General features: G+C 45.9%; 1 protein-coding gene across 1 annotated transcript in view; it reads right to left on the bottom strand.

The window, feature by feature from the left end:
• The window catches only part of MRPS18B (mitochondrial ribosomal protein S18B), a 100,925-nt gene that overhangs the window by 18,364 nt on the left and 65,276 nt on the right, over positions 1–17,285 (bottom strand). The window contains exon 6 of the mRNA XM_085636660.1: positions 2,854–2,913. Coding sequence (XP_085492786.1) covers positions 2,854–2,913 — 60 coding nt within the window. The remainder of the gene's footprint in view (positions 1–2,853; positions 2,914–17,285) is intronic.

The following is a 17,285-nucleotide window of genomic DNA, read 5'->3' as shown; positions in this document are numbered from 1 at the left end:
AAAGTCTGCTACCCTAACAAGGAGGGACTTCCCAAGAGAACAGGAACTGATCTAGAAAATGAAGTATATGGATTAGGTAATTTTACGCTTAATCTTATGATCCTAAATGTCGAATCCGAAGTTACTCCAATTTTGCCCGCCATGTCAGTATTTCCAGTAAAAGGTGAATTATGTGTAAGAAAGAATGGTTCCATACATATGGGCCATAGTAGATGCATCACTGTAATAGAATTCAGTGATCAAGGCAAGTCGACATTTAGAGCTTCCCGCCATTCCTATTTTATATGTGGTCAGACGGCATATGTACGTTTGCCTCTAGATTGGGATGGTACCTGCTACATTGGATTCCTTTTGCCACCTGTTTTCCTAGCTCCTCCCGATTATCACAGAAATACTCATTTAGTACACAATAGAGAAAGGAGAGATCTCCCAATTGTCGATTACACCGAAACAGCATGGGAAAAATACACAGATTTCAATAAAGGTCTCTTTCCCTATATAGGTACCGTTACTAATAGTAAGCTGATACGTAGATTAACTAGAACCCTTGAAGCAGTAGTGAACGAAACTATTTCCGCCTTAGGCAATTTAACAGAAGAGCAGTCTGCTATGCGGATTGTTGTGCTTCAAAATCGTCTTGTCCTTGACGTCATCCTGGCCGATAGGGGCGGAGCTTGTAGGGTCATCGGATCAAGTTGTTGCATTTTCATACCAGAAAATTCGCCATCTGTATATAAAGCCATAACTCGCCTTCATAAGATTGTAAGCCAGATACACCAGAATCCAGGCACCTGGACTTGGTCCGGTTGGTTTTGGAGTGTATTATCTACCTTTGGATGGAAGGTCCTATCCTTCCTAGGTATTGGCTTTCTCATACTATTCAGTTGCTGTCTATGCCTACAATGTGGACCAGCGATTTGTGGTCTGTGTGCCACATCGTGTATTCCATCACCAAGATTTCATTCGTCCCAGAAGAAAAAAGAAGAACAAATGATGCTATATGAACAGATCAATGGATTGATGAAGATTGATATCTCTTAACGGGCAAGTAGGGGACAAGGAGGGAATGTGGAAATATGGATTTTTCTGATCAGTTATGTCCCCTATCTTGGACCCCAACGGTTTCATGTATGAATCACAAGTACATGTATGTTCCCTCCAGTTCCAGTTATGAAGACGCAAACACATGTGCGTCCACCGTCAACATGTCCTCTTTCAGATCCGCCATGAATGGGCCGGATATTCCATTCCTAAGTATGAAAGGCCACCAGCTTTATATGGTTCACTTATGCCATTTTACAGTCCAGGCAAGTAGGCCCTGATTCTGTCATCAAGCTTTTCTTGCTTTCTGCCTCTGAAGCTCCAGTCCGAGCCTGCATCTGCGACCATGAACTTTGTCTCATTCCCTGCGCGGCTCACGAAGCCTGACATCAGCCTGTTGCCTGCCAAGAAACTGTATTTCACCTTCGAAATTATCTGCTCCGCTCCCTGCCCAATGCATTCCTGTCTAGTAGTTTCAGTAAACATTCTTCCAGCTACCGAGCAAAGGCCCGGTTTCTCTGTCTTTATGCAAGTAATTCATAGCCCTGTTACTATGGAAGATTCCTACCCTCGCATCTAGTGTAGACACTTAGACGCTTGTACACGCACTAACAGTCAGTATAGTCAGTATAGAATAAGATTCTACTCTAAGAGACCTCTCTTCTGGATAACATAGTTCTTTAAACATAGGATGTTAGATATGATTTGGGATTAGGTTGACTTGACCCTCCAGACTTCTGTCGCCACATGTAGAGCTAAATGTCAAGTCCCCTTCACCCCCTAGTTGCACGTCAATCACACGTCATACTGCTGTGCGCGCATCTCTGCCAAGTATTTCTGCTGACATTGCGAAATTATTTCATAGGTCCACCCATATGTGACATCACAACCAATGACGTTTCCTTGTTACTCCCAATTACGCCTCCTTCAGCTACGCATGTGAAATGTTATCTTTGCTATCAATTGTTACGCCTCTTGCATTTGCTTCACTGTAATGCCTATTGTATAAAAGTGATTAATTATCAATAATGTATGTACTTCACTTCCTGAACCTTCGTGGTGATGGAACTTGGAGCAACCGATTCGAATCGTCCATTGGAATAAAGCCCATTCCGAACCTCTAATACCACGGATTCTGCCTCTTATTTACTGAGCTATTTTTATTATGTTTCTGTATCAAATTAAGTCCCGGTAATTAAATTATTTACCATAGGACGACGAGTCTGGTTAGATTTCTGGAGGTAGGAACGATGACCCAGGTTATGGTTTTTGTGTGGTAGAGGGCAGCAGAGGAGGGGGGGGGGGGGGACGATGAGCCTGGTTACGGGTTTTATGTGGTAGAGGGCACCATAGGAGGTGGGAACGATGAGCCTGGGTATGGTTTTTGTGTGGTTGAGGGCACCAAAGGAGATGAGAACGATGAGCCTGGTTATGGTTTCTGTGTGGTAGAGGGCAGCAGAGGAGGTGGGAACCATGAGCCTGGTTATGGTTTATGTGTGGTAGAAGGCAGCTAAGGAGGTGGGAACCATGAGCCTGGTTATGGTTTGTGTGTGGTACAGGGCAGCACAGGAGGTGGGGACGACGAGTCTGGTTAGATTTCTGGAGGTGGAACGATGAGCTTGGTTATGATTTGTGTGTGGTAGGGAGCAGAACAGGCGGTGGCGAGGAAGAACCCAAGTTATAGTCTGTGTAGTAGAGGGCTGTGCAGGAGGTTGGGGAGACAAGCCCAGTTATGGTTGTTTAGGGCTGCACAGGACACGGATGGAGCCGTTGTTGGGGTTTTACATCTGTATCCTGTCACCCCCTACATACCAAAATCTCGAGCCTTGCCGATGACGTCCGTCAGCTTCTTCTGCTGCTTCATACACACACCTGCAAGGAAAAGAGGAAAACAATTAGGTCCTGCGTGACTCTCCACAGAATAAACACACACAGACTACCATGAGGTGGCATACCCATGTTAAACAGAAGCGCTACATGGACCTGGTTACTCAAGCTTTTAACGGATAATATTCTGTCAACAGCCTTAAAGAGTGCAAGCACTGACGTCCCACAAATTCCCTCTGTAAGTTATTAGAAGTATTCAGTAACTAGTTATATATTTTTTGTTACAATTACTACCTCAAGTGGCGACGACGTTAATAAATTGATACCATGAGTATTGAAGGCAGAGATTAGCAAAATATAGGCCACAAAAAACAGAGCTGAACTACCCTCTTAAATACTGCAGTGATTTTTAAATAAGAAATGCTTTCCTATGTATTAAATATGCCCCAAACCAAATGGCGGGGAAAAGAATCTGAGGTAACATCTTGTCCTGGTGCATTGTGGGTTTCCCCGACAGGGACGCAGGGTAAGACACTCTCTCTCACGGACAGGGACTCGGGGTAACTCTCTCTCAATGACAGGGACGCGGGATAACACTCTCTCTCCCTGACAGAGATGCGGAGTAACACTCTCTCCCTGACAGGGACGTGGGGTAACACCCTCTCTCCCTGACAGGGACGCGGGATAACACTCTCTCTCCCTGACAGAGATGCGGAGTAACACTCTCTCCCTGACAGGGACGTGGGCTAACACCCTCTCTCTCCGACAGGGTCGCGGGAAAACACTCTCTCTCCCAGAAAGGAACAAGGAGTAACACTCTCTCCCTGACAGGGACGTGGGGTAACACCCTCTCTCCCTGACAGGGACGCGGGATAACACTCTCTCTCCCAGAAAGGAACAAGGAGTAACACTCTCTCCCTGACAGGGACGTGGGCTAACACCCTCTCTCTCCGACAGGGTCGCGGGAAAACACTCTCTCCCCGAGAGGAACAAGGGGTAACACTCTCTCCCTGACAGGAACACAGGGTAACACTTTCTCTCACTGACAGGAACACGGTGTAAGATACTCTCTCCCTGACACGGACGTGGGGTAAAACTCACTGGTACCCGTTCTCAAATTATAAACACAGAGAAGAGAATTCTATAGCAAGTTGATGCTTGAATATTGTGGAGCCAAAATGAACCCCAGTTGGTATAAAAGTGAAGATGAACCATGTGTTTTTATGGAAAATACACTCCAATAAAATGAGGAATCACAGATAAGTACTTACATGACTGGAGGCTGCTCATTATTACAATCAGTAATCAATAACATTCATCGAGGCTTACGGACGCCTGGTCGATGGAAAATGTAAGTAATACTTATTTTTGTTTTATGTACGCAATCTGCCTACGAGGAGGTCAGACAGCGAGGCTGCACTCTCATCAGAGCCCTGCAGGCTCTGTGAAAATCTGGATATAATTTATTATCTAAATCCCTGTTTGGCGGCAGGGATCCAGACCTGCTACTACCATCTACGCTCACTCCGACATACCTGTAAATATTACCCCTGGCCACGCAGGCACTTGTAAAGTTAAGGCAATAACGCATTACTAGGTCTTCTAAAGTGTGACATGTCCAAGAACACAGCTGCAATTGAATGTCAAGACCAGAGGCTCCGATTATGCGCATTCTCCTTAAATGTCTTCCCCGACGCAACGGAGTACCACGGAGAGTAACCACTGACAACCGACATCTTCTGGGATGCAGTCTCTTTAACCACTTGACTGCTTCCACCCCCGTTCGGAGCCCTTTCTAGGATGTTTGGATCAGCTTGTGCTAAAACCCCCATAACTTTTTACCATAAAAGGTATCCACCCAAAATTTACATACTTTTTTCCAACATCCTGGAGATCCTAATGGTATCCAGGGTTTGCAGATTTCCCGGGAGGGAAGAGAGAACATAGCCGAAATATACATACATTTGTTTTAGGGGGAAAATGTGCTTTGCAAGAAATGTTTTTCTAAAAATAGCATCAACGAAAGGTTTACTGTGCTGGGATAACCATCTTTCCAGCTTTCATGAGCAAGCAGTGTCGTTTCAAAAATGCTTTTTGAATTGCAATTTTTGCACTTTGTTTAGTAGTCATTTTTTTCGAATTTGTGAGGTTTGCAGTTAGTGGTGGAAACAAGTGTGAAACACTTGGGTGATCCTGGAAAGCTATACATTTCTGAAATTGACAAAACTCTTTCTCAAACAAGTCATGGGAAGTTTTTTCGTGTCATTTTTTTTGTCGTGATGGACAATTTACAAATGCAATGTACGGTTATGTTCATCAGATTCTTATAGTCACAAGGATATATAGAGCCATTTAAAGCAGTGGCAAAGCCAAGCGGAGAAGTGTGGCTCAATGGTTAGAGCGGCAGACCCTGATGCAGAGGTCTGGCCCGGGACCAGGGTTCAATTCCCCGCCTCGGCGGGTCTTGGGCTCTAAATTCCACAGACCTGACAATTCTCGCCTCGGTGCCTATTCCAATCGTGGAGTCCCACTCTGCAACTCTGGGCAATAGCTTGCTTAATCTCCACAACGGCCCCCACAACGCTAAGGATGCCTGGCCTCCACCTTGGGGGTGCCCAGGAGTGGACACCTCACAGGGAAAGCCAGGATGGGTTCCACAGCGGTATTCGTACAAGCGCCTTGAGACCCTTGCGGGTGAGTAGTGCGCTATACAAGTATCAATTTACATTTACAAACCTGCCGCTACAATATGTGTAAGTCACCCCTATCGCAGGCTTACCGAGGCCTAAGGCAGGGTGCAGAATACTTCATGGGCAGAACATGCCAGAATTGTATGTATTCTGGCCGTAAAAAAGCGAAACTGTTGTTTTTAAAGTGGAAAGGCTTGGTCACCCAATACATGCCGACCCATCAGCTCTGCTAACTCCTCAGTGGTGCGCCCCAAGTCGATACTCCAAGGACCCAAACAACTTGCTACATTAAGCCCGACTTGATTGTCAAAGAATCAACTTCAAGCTCCTCATGCCTACCTGCAAAGCCCTCCACAACGCCGGACCTGCATACCTCAACCACAGCCTCTCCTTCTACACTCCCATCAGACATCTCCACTCTGCCCAACTGGCCCTGGCCACCATCCCACGGATCCACAAAACCACGGCTGGAGGAAGATCCTTCTCTTACCTCGCTGTGAAGATCTGGAACTCCCTGCCTCTGCCCCTCAGGCCTTCACCATCGCTGCTGCAATTCAGGAAGGATCTCAAGACCTGGCTCATTGACTGAACTGCAGGCCCAGCTCTACCCCCACCGTCCCCCCCCAGTGCCTGGAGACCCTCAAATGTTGAGTACTCATGCTTTACAAGAACAGGGATTGATTCATTGGGCATATAGCTTTTGTAAAAACACATGAATCCCAGAGCCGAGAACTGAGCTGCACCTTGCAATGATTTTTCATTAACAACTAAGCACCTCATATGGTAAAAGTCAATTAATTAAAATGGAGCAGGAAGAAAAGCTATATGTTGATAGGTGCAGAAGATACTGAGCTTAGATGAAGAGCGATCCAGTTGGTAAAAACAAATGTTCTACTATTCTAGGTTCCCACGTGTGTGGAAAGGCCTCTCGTTGTATGGTCACCTCCAACTTTTTGCACTGATGCTGCTGGTTTTTTGACTCGAGAGTGCACCGAGGCCTGATAACCAGTGCACTGACCCTACAATGTGTGTGTTACATTGGCCTATACCCAACTGGCATACGTTAAGCTACCTAGAACTCCCTAGTCTATGGTGCCCAGTGTACCCAGGCAAGTTAGAGGGTCATCCCAGGGATGACAGCACTGGTCGTGCCACCATTGATGGGGCACAGGTAAAAGGAGTCTCCCATTCCGCCCGACTTTGCCATTTAAAGCCATGGCTAAGCCAAACCTCCCTCTACAATATGTGTAAGTCACCCCTATCGCAGGCTTACCGAGACCTGAGGCAGGATCCAGAATACTTCATGGGCAGAACATGCCAGAATGTTGCGTATTCTGGCAGTAAAAACGCAAAACTGTAGTTTGTAATGTAGAAAGACTTGGTTGTCCAGTATATGCGGACCCCTCAGTTCTGCTAACTCCTGAATGGTGCGACCCAAGCTGATACTCCAAGGTATCGAACAACTTGCTGCATTAAGCCCGACTTGATTCTCAAAGTCGAAATTATTGTAACTGGTTACAGTGTGCAACTTTTACAAAGTTGCCACTTTGTTGCCTTTAAATCTGTGCACATACTGGTTGCAGAAGGAGCCTGTCCCAGAGACAGCTTTCTGTCCTCTTGGGGAGACCTTCTAACAACTCCCAGGAAAGAATACAATAGAAGCCAGCAACGGGGCGAGGTGTTACCGCCCTCCTGCAGGAAGCCACATGGGTCTTGGTCCTAAAGGTGAGCTTCAAAGGAGAATCCATCTTTAAAGGGCCAAAGGGAAACACTTGGGAGAGGGACGGCTTTATTCTCCAAGTAGACAGGCTGGCACTAGGGAGAAGCAAAGGGACACAGCTTGCCAACCAGTTTTCTCAGGGGCACAAGGCCACCCCCGGGTTGAGATGGGGAGTCTGCCATGTTGAGAGTGGGCAGAATAGTACATCTTGGGATAGCCAGACATTACACTTCCCAGGCAGTGGTCATCAGGAGAGAGGCGACTTAGTAACCCATTGCACATTTTGAGCATAAATAGGGCACCTGAGGCACCCAGATCTTGACTGGGCTGGAAGAAGGACTGGCATGCTGCACCATGGAGCCGTTAAAGAGAGGTTGCACCAGAGGGGGCTGCATCTGCTGTAATTGGTGGCTAGCAAAGGAGAAGGGACTTTGCCTGCTGTGTCCTGCTCATGAAGAATTAGTCTCCAGAGCCCACCTGAAGCAAGAGACTCCAAGGGTCAGTTGGCTGACCTTCTGTTCACAGCACAGAGTCCCAATAGCTGAAGAAGCCTGCTGAGGCACGTTAGTAGCCCAGAATCTACAGACTGCCGCCAACCGCTGAACCCGGGAGTGACGTCAGAGTGCAGCTTGATCCCTCAGAAGACGAGTTATTGCACAGGGAAGGATTTGGCTATGACTGGTAGCCTACCCGTGACTGGACTTGCACCAGGCCCGAGAGGACTTCGAGGGACGTCAATCTTGTGACCTGGGCCACCTCCTCCCCTTTGTGGAGCAAGGAGTAGCCACAGGTGGACCACGCCGACTGCATCACATCCACAGCATCCTTGAGCATCTTCAGCATCCTGTATCCCTTGCATCAGGACCACTTCCATAGGAAATCTAAGCAAAGGATAAAAGTGTCTGGAACTGACTGACGACTGCTTCACTCGCTGTGGTAACTATTTCTAAGGACCTTGCTGGTACCCCTGACATGCTTCCTGTTGGAGTTGGTACCCCGAAGTCAATCAGAATCAGAAGTAAATGTAACCAACTACAACAGAACTAACCAAAAGGTTCTTGCTCAGTAAGTTTCTAAGCGTAATATTTGTTGAAGTTTCTAATGCTTGTTTCGCGGTTGAGTAAAAAGTGCATATTTAGTGGAACTTGTAATAGCTATATCCCCCGTACCCTTCGGTGGATCTTTTTCACTGTGGTGTCTAAAAATACATAATAACAGCCAATTTTCATAAGTTGGTGTCGGAATCCTTGAGTGTCTTGCCGATTGCTTCCATTATTTTTGTGCTGTTTAAATGCTTTACTCTTTTTCCTCTGTGTAAGACTCGCTGCGCAGACTCGCAGCTCCCCATGGTTGAGCGGAGGGTTTAACAAGCGAAATCTGCTGGTCCTAAAGGGGGTGGTAAGTGGATTACATGATGAGGTCGCTCAAGCACATAATATAATACATCCCTTTTCCTCACATACCTCCCAATAAAAATGGTACCCTGCTTGTGTGGCTGGGCCTAGCGCCTGTCACACAAACCCCTTAAACATGACCTAATGACATCACATGTCACCCAGCAAAATCAACATTATTTTTATTTTTTTTACAATATGGGTAGCTGCCGAATATGGGCCCGACTTCAGCTGACACCCAGAGGAACCTTCCAAAAGCATAAACAGCCAGGGAGGTTCAGGGAGGTCAGGCATGAGAGGGTCCCTTTACTGTTTCGTACCTACAGTGCCTTTCAACCTCAAACACTGGCAAAACAGCATTATTAGATCTGGAATCTGTGGGGATCCACAAGTTTCCCATCACCCACCATTCCCACGCTTTTCCTGATAAAACCAATAACCTATTTGTGTGTGTGGGCCCAGCACCTGCAACAGGAAAGTCTCCAAAAACGAAACATGAACAGATTTTTCCACTTAAAACCGACCCTTTTGTTACAATCTAACTGCGGTTTTTGGGTCTGGGCTCCACTGCCTTCAGGGAAAACATATCAAACACGGAAAACTAGACACCAAGAGGGCTCCAGGGTGGTGTGATCTGAATAGATCCTTTGATGTTTTTTTTAACCCGTAAGGCTTGGTATACCTCAACTTTGGCTATGAACATGCATTTTCTTCACATTTCTGTGAGGAAGTTTTGAAAGCTGCGTGGATCCACAATATTACTTCCACTCAGCGTTCTCATCCTTGCCTCGGTAAAAGTGGTACCCCACTTATGGGTGGGGCTGCCTCCCAGACATGAAAGGCCTCAAAACACAAGGACAGATCACAATTTTCCACTCAAAACCGTCCCTTTTTATGCAAAGAGGAAAGCTGTGGATTGTGGGCCTAGGCTTGTCCGTCCACCCAGAGAAACCCACTAAACTCAGAAATTCCTGAATAACAGACACCCAGAGGAGTCCAGGTTGGTGTGGCTTGTGTGGATTCCAAAACACTTTCTTACCCATAAGGTCTGCAAACTAGAGCCAAAAACACACATTTTCCTCACATTTTAGTGAGGAAAAGTTCAGGAAACTATGGGGATTTACAAAATTCCCAGCACCGAGCATTCCCACATTTGTCCTGATAAAAATGGTGGTCCACTTATGTGGGTGTGCCTCGCATCTGTGACACAACAGGCCCCAAAATGGAATGTGGAGATATCAACATTACAAGTCTAAAAACTACCTGGTTTAGAGAAGGGGACAGCTGAGGTATCTGGGCCCGGGCTCTGCCGCAACCCTGTTCACCCCAACAAATACAGACCTGTTTTAAAACTAGAAACCTGCGGGGGTCCATGGTGGTGCGACTTGCGAGGATCCTGTGAATTTTTCTTACCATCAATGTGCTGCAAACATAACATTTTGCCTAAAACCATGCTTTTTCCTAACGTTTCTGTGATAGCAACTTCTGGAATCTGCAGGGATCAACACTATTCCTACCACTCAGTGACACTTTTCCCGAAGGAATCCCATTATCTCTGGTTTGATCTTTTCCCCTCAAGGGCACTAGTTCCAGCCACACATGTGGTGAAGCATTTTTATCGGGACAGTAGTGAAAACGCTGTGGATCCCTGCAGATTCCAGAAGTTTCAATTACATGAATGTGAGAAAAACACATGGTTTTAGGCAAGTTTTGTGGGGCCTTGTGGAATGCACGCAAGGCCCACCCCCATGGACTCCCCGGGGTATCCGGTTTGCAGAAATTTCTGGGTTTACTAGGTTTACCTGGGTGGGCGGCTGACCAGGGGACCGTTCAGCCCGACAAGTAAGAGGAAATCTAAATTTACCTCCCACTCTGTCAGTCCGTGTGTCAAAACTACGCTCAAAGAAATCCGAATCATCCCTTGCTTGCCATGGGGATGCCCGGCACCCCAGGGGGCAGAAAGACTGATTGGGTTTAGGGATGAGTGCCAGGCCCAACACCATGTCGGCCGGCCCACCCTCACCCCATATATATTTTTTTCTTCTTTTTACTAAATATAAGAACATTTATTCCTGGTGCATGGTGGACTTTTTGAAATCCTTTCCCCCACCCCCGTAAAAGGGCAGATAAGCAGTACACCCCCATTGAACCCCTGAGATGTGCTGAAAGACTGGCCTGGTCTGAGTTGGCAGCACTACGTCCTTCCTTTTTAGGAGCACCGTTTCCCAGGTGTCTAGTGGGTCTTCTATCCAACAGGGGGCAGATTAGGAGCAAATTAACTATCTGCTTCCGTGGGGGGAGGAAAGACTTTTGCCTTCTCTGAAGTGGGGGCACGGCTAAACAATTTTACTGTGGAATACAAATTTACCGAGACCAAAGAAAAGGAATTAAAAAAAAAAAGTAAAACATACAATCATAATGGTATTTGCAGCACCCCTCAATGTCAGACTTACACTCACAATGGTATGCCCCCCAGAGCCAGCCTTACATTCAGAATGGCATATCCCCCCCCATTTCAGCCTTCCATCCACAATGGCACGTCCCCTCCCCCCATGTCAGCCCTACATTCACCATTGTCGAGAGTTCCATTTAGGGCCCACTTAGTTCTCCCTTACTTTAGCCAAGCTGCAAGCTGTCGGCTGCTTTGCATACGTTGCACTCGTCGCGTTTATTTTTGTGCCATGATATTAATTTAGCAAAACGCTGCACATGTTTTCGTTATTGGTTCTTCTCCCTGGGACTATGTCTGAACATCTCGTACAAGGTCAAACACTGTGCCCTGTCTTCTGTGCTCAGTTAGCAACGTAGGTTGGCATTTAGACACCACATACATTCACTGCTGTTATCAAAACAGCACCTCGTATCATATACACCGAGACAAGCCGTTTGAAAACAGAGGGGAATTCTTGGAGAGGTCATTGATGAACGCACCAGCCTTGCGCAACCGGAGATGCAGATTACCCCACAATAATAATACAAGGTATGGGGTTCGGCTGTAGTCTCAGCGATCTACGATCTATCATTGTGTGCCCCTAGTGAGGATAGGCTGAGGCAGATGTATCAGTTACCATGGTAGGGCGTTTCACGGTGTATAGTTTACTTGTAATGCTAACTGCTCCAATAGCTTGCATACGTTTTCTAGTTGATACACAATTTTTTTGTAACAGTGCAATACACTTTGCAACTGTTTTCATGTTTTGTTTATTATGGACATGCGCGAGTAAGAAAACAAACGATGATCTGTCGATCATGAGGAGACTAGAGGGTTGTGTTTTCGGGGTGCTAACATACCTGTCACTCTGTGAAGGTTAGGAGCACAAGTAAGGCACTGAGCTAGTCAGGATTGGGGTTCATAGGTACTGATGTGATGTGGCGACTCAGTCCCTACATACTGACGTCCTGTGGTTCCAGGCGTAATTCTGTTTACACAGAATCCCTGCACCACGGCACCCAATATTTGGTCTGGTACTTACTGCTCATAATAGCCCGAATACCCATCAATGGAGACGTCTGTGGGGCGGGGGGACTAATCCTCCACAGTGTTTGGGAAGCACCAAATTCTGTGGTTTTTCATCACGCTCGAAAGAAAACCCATTTTTGTGTTGCACTTTGTTTTCATCTCGGTTTGATTAATGGCTGCGCCCGCTGCTGTCATTCCTGTTAATTGCAGACCTGCCGTCCATGCACATGTAACGCATCACGGACTTCCTAGAGCAGGTGGTCCTTTCATCTTTGTGGTAGAAGCAGATGATGCTTATCGTTTTGAAGCATTTCATTCTTGAGTCAATTTTCCAGCTGTGGATGCAAATGCAACATTTCATACGTATACTACTCCTGCACCATGCGCACAATACAGAGCATGTGCACTCACGGAAATACCGCTGTCTTACCGGGAGTACAATACTTGGTTCCTTGGCGCCCTCCCGCATGTACCTCCGATTGGGTCCCCTTAGTAATGATGGGGCGACCTGGCCAGCCCTAGCTGGAGGCACTCCATACCCTGATGTAGCTAATCTAAATCTTGTACAAACACAGACATTATATCTTGCATTGGTGACACCATCAACGCTGGACTATTTCACGCACCTTGTTGGCTGTGCCCCCACAGCCTGGCCTGCTGCGACAAGTCCAGTTGCCTGCAGTGCCTACAGTAAGTCCTGTAATTGTTCATTCAGTTATGGGCAAAGTGCTCACTAATCCGGAGGACATTCCATTTTGGATCAGCCAAAAAACAGACCAACTGAGGAAATATGAATTTTTATGATCAATTGTGTCCCCTATCTTAGACCCCAACGGCTCCATGTACGTGCTACAAGTACATGTATGTTCCCTCCACTTCCAGCTCTGAAGACGCAAATACATATGCGTCCAACGTTAACATGTCCTCTTTCAGATCCACCATGAATGGGTCGGATATTCCGTTCCTAAGTATGTTTGGCCACCGACTTTATATGGTGCACCTTTCACGTTTTTCAGTTCAGGCGAGTAGGCCCTGAATTCTGCCATCGAGCCTTTTTCTGACTTCTGCCTCTGAAAGCTCCAGTCTGAGCCTGCATCTGTATCCATGACCTTTGTCCTACTCCCTGCGCGGCTAACGGTGCCTGACTCGGCCTGTTGCCTGCCAAAGACTGTATTTCGCCTTCAAGTTATCTGCTCCGCTCCTCATCCAATACATTCCTGTCTAGTAGTTTAGGTAAACATCCTTCCAGCTGCAGAGCAAAGGGTCCAGCCTCACTGTCTCCGTGCAAGTAATTCATAGCCCCGTTTCCATGGTAGGCCCATGCCCCCTCGCATCTCATGTAGACACATAGACGCTTGTACACGCACTAACAGTCAGTATAGAATAGATTCTGTCCGAGAGACCTTTCCTTCCCGATAATATAGTTCTTTAAACACAAGATATTAGATACGATTTGGGATTAGGTTGTTCTGACATCCCAGACTTCTGTCTCCTCATGTAGGGCTAAATGTCAAGTCCCCTTCACCCTCTAGTTACACGTCAATCACACGTCATGCGGCTGCGCGCGCATCTCTGCCATGTATTTCTGCTGACATTGCAGGATTCTCTTATGGATCCACCCACCTGTGACATCCTCTTAAATGACGTTTCTAGTATACGCCTTTATGCACGCCTATTGTAACGCCTTTTTCATTACGTATGTGTATTCTTATCTTTCCTATCAGCTGTTACGCCTCCTGCATCTGTTTTTACTGTAATGCATTTACTATATATATGATTACCTGTCAATAATGTATTGCCTATCCCTTCCTGAACCCTCGTGGTGACGGAACCCGATTGCCTGGTTCGAACCATAATTCCTTTGTAAGGAATAAATTCCCTTTTATAACCTCAAATACCACGGATTCTGCCTCTTATTTTTACTGAGTTATTCTTATTGAATTTTACCGCATAAATTAAGTCTAGGTAATTTAAATTTACCACATAATTGGCGCCCGAACAGGGACACCTTCCCCATCTCACGCGCCGGAGGTGCGTTGCAGGCCCGGTCTCCTGCCACAGCTGGACGGACAACTACGCGTACCCGCAGGATTTCCTGTATCTCCCTCCGGCCAAGCGGGGGTGACTGAGGCTACGATCAACACCCAGACGAGGCGGTGAGGAGTGCGAAGGATCCCGACCAGAGCCTAGCTGAGAGAGCAAGATCCGAGGTATACAGAGGCCCACCAGGTTCCGAAGTTCCGAAGTACCTATGTCACGAGTCGAGTCGAGTCCAGTCCAGTTCAGTTCCGAGGCCTTCCGTTCCGTGCTTCCCGGTGCGTACCGTTGCTGGGGACGCATTTAGACGTGCGCATTAGTTTGTGCCGGTCAAGACGGGTTTAGGTACACAGATCCGGTCTGCACTGTTTCAGCAGTGTATCTGTACTGTTTAGCAGTACATCCAGTATATCTAGTATTATGTCAGTAACTAGTTTTATTCTAATTATCGTTGTTCGTTTTAAGTGTTAAATGTTTTAATATGTTTTAAAAATGACGTGGTATGAATGATTGTTCGATCTTCATTATTGTGTTTATTGTATTAATCGTGTTCAAGTCCAAGTGTTAAAGTTCAAGTGAGAATCAAGTAGCAAGGTTCAAAGATGCCGTTCTTTTCAAAATTAAGACAGATAAAAACTAGAAAAGGGATACTCGAAGAAGCCGTTCCCATTCCACCTAGGGACACTCCAGGGTACTTTATGTACCACAAACATGGCCTAGATGCCGTATTATATCTAGATTTATGGGTGGACTATACGAAGGAGTTAGCAGAGAGTCAGAGATGGCCCGCTGCTGGAACGTGGGATGCAGATTGCATCATGAGAGTAGAAGAAGTATTATGGAAAAAGAAAGCCAGACAGTCACAGAAAGATGCCATTGAATTATGGCGTAAAGAATCGCATAGACGCACAGAGAAAGCGTTCAGAAAGGAAGAGAAAAGTAGAGAGAATTCAGACAAAGCCCGAGAAAACATATTAATTGAGGAAGGTATCCGAGTAAAAACAGAACAAGTAGACAGACAACGAAATACTCTTATGAATGGTATGTATCCTCTTCTGGCCGAGGGTTTACCTAAGGCCACCCTGGAGGTACCAAAAGATCTGCCACCTCCATTACTCCCAATTAAAGTACATCCCAAGACCGCAAAGGACATTTTCCTTTCTTCCTATTTAGATGATGCAGCCCCCGAATATGCTAATGGTGCGCAGCCACGCGCATCACCTGTTGACGACGCTCAACACCAAGATCAACTGCCCCCACCTCCGCAGCAACAAACTCCTCCTCACATTCCAAACGTTCCACCTGTTTCTACAGTTCTTCCTGCATCTATACTGTCTACCTTACATCCAACAAATCCTTTTGGACTTGGCACCTCAGGAGGTGCGACAGGAGGTGCGACAGGTTTCTCCACGCCACCACCTAGATCGACTTATAGGGATTTAGCACACCAACGTACACCCCAAACAGCTAATCACAATATATTTAATGAGCCTCTTGCAGATTGTAGATATGATCCAGTGCCCGGTAAACACGACAGAATGTTGCTATCATCAGTACGTTTACGACGAGTTTCGACCTATCTAATGACGCTACCAGGAATGATTGATCATCTAGACAAAATATATCACTTTATCCAAACAGGGCAAGATCCTGAAAGTATTGGCGAGGCCATGGAATACCAGAAAGTGGACATGCAAAAACTACTGTTACGTTTCTTCATAAACTGCTTGATCAGGGACAGAGATAGGCCTGAGGTAGATTCGGATGAAATGCAAGTACTTACCAGATGGGGTCAGAATATAGCAGACGGAAAACATGATAAACAGAAGAGTATAGAAGTTATGTGCCGAAAGATCCGAAAAGAAGTAGAACGAATACATGAAAGAAGATTAGAGGCAGATAAAACTGAATCAGAGGGAGAGGAGGAGGAACAGACAGAAATGACCACAGGACAATTAGACTCACCAGCTAGAGAAACGATAGCTTATGTAGGTAAGGGAAGATCTTTTAATAATCCCAAATACTTTAATGATCAAATACGTCCGATACGTCCAGAATGTAACAGAAATTTTCAAGCAGCTATGTCAAATCCAAGGTCCCCTGAACACTTATTTCAGGCTACTGATAAAATACTTCGAGAACGAATGGGGTACCATGTGCTCGATTCTATGGATGAACAAGAATTAGCCAGGTCAGCAGTACAATGGGCTGACAGTTCTGAAAAATACAGTGATGATGCGCTAGCACACACGTTTCTGAATCTTACACCAGACGAACAGCGTTTAGCTGGTATATACATGATACAACATCTCCTTATATTATATAAAAGCCAACACTCCGATCCTGGTCCCCTACCTGATATACTGATAGAATTACTCATGAATAAATGGAGAGGTCTGGGTACCGATCTAATTAAAGAAATTCTAGAACATCGGCACAGATACAGTGCCTTCCTATGTCCAGAGCATGATTCAGCTCCCTCCATGGAAAGAAAAATGTATTACATAGACAGACAGAATCCCTTACGCGAAGTGCACCCAGTTAAAAATGTAGATGATTCTTTTTCGCGCGTGTTTGTGTACACGCCCATAACTAAAATAGAACTATTGGAAATGAAAACATTAGTGCCCAGCCATGACAAAGATCCAGCAGGTTTTCACCGTGAAATAAAGGACATGTTACTCATGGGTGATTATACCTATCCTGACATTATGAAAATATTAAAAGTATTATTGCCTGCCGGTATTTATGAGAAACTCAAAGAAAAAGAGTGGGAGGTGGGAGACCAAAAGATTGATTGGACCGCCTTAGAAAACGAAGAAAAGGCCCAAACTGCAGGACGAGGGCTTGGGGACAAAATTAAAGCATTACCAGGATTATTAGTGCAAGTATTGCCACGTTTATTAACTACGAAAAAGGAAGACTGGGGTGCAATCTCAGCCTGTAAACAGAAACCCGATGAAGACACTAGTGATTTTTATTCCCGATTTGAAAAATGTTTTGGTATTAATAGTGGCCTAAAAGCAAATAGCGAGTCATATCCACATCTTTTTGTAACAAAACTAGTCGAAAATTCCCTGCCCCAAGTTAAGAACAGAGTATTGAAAGTCGAGAGC

This window comes from Triturus cristatus, chromosome 1_1 (genome assembly GCF_964204655.1).
Source record: "Triturus cristatus chromosome 1_1, aTriCri1.1, whole genome shotgun sequence".
Taxonomy (NCBI): Eukaryota; Metazoa; Chordata; class Amphibia; order Caudata; family Salamandridae; genus Triturus; species Triturus cristatus.
The sequence above is the reverse complement of the archived record's forward strand: the minus strand, read 5'-3'. Positions and strand labels throughout refer to the sequence as shown.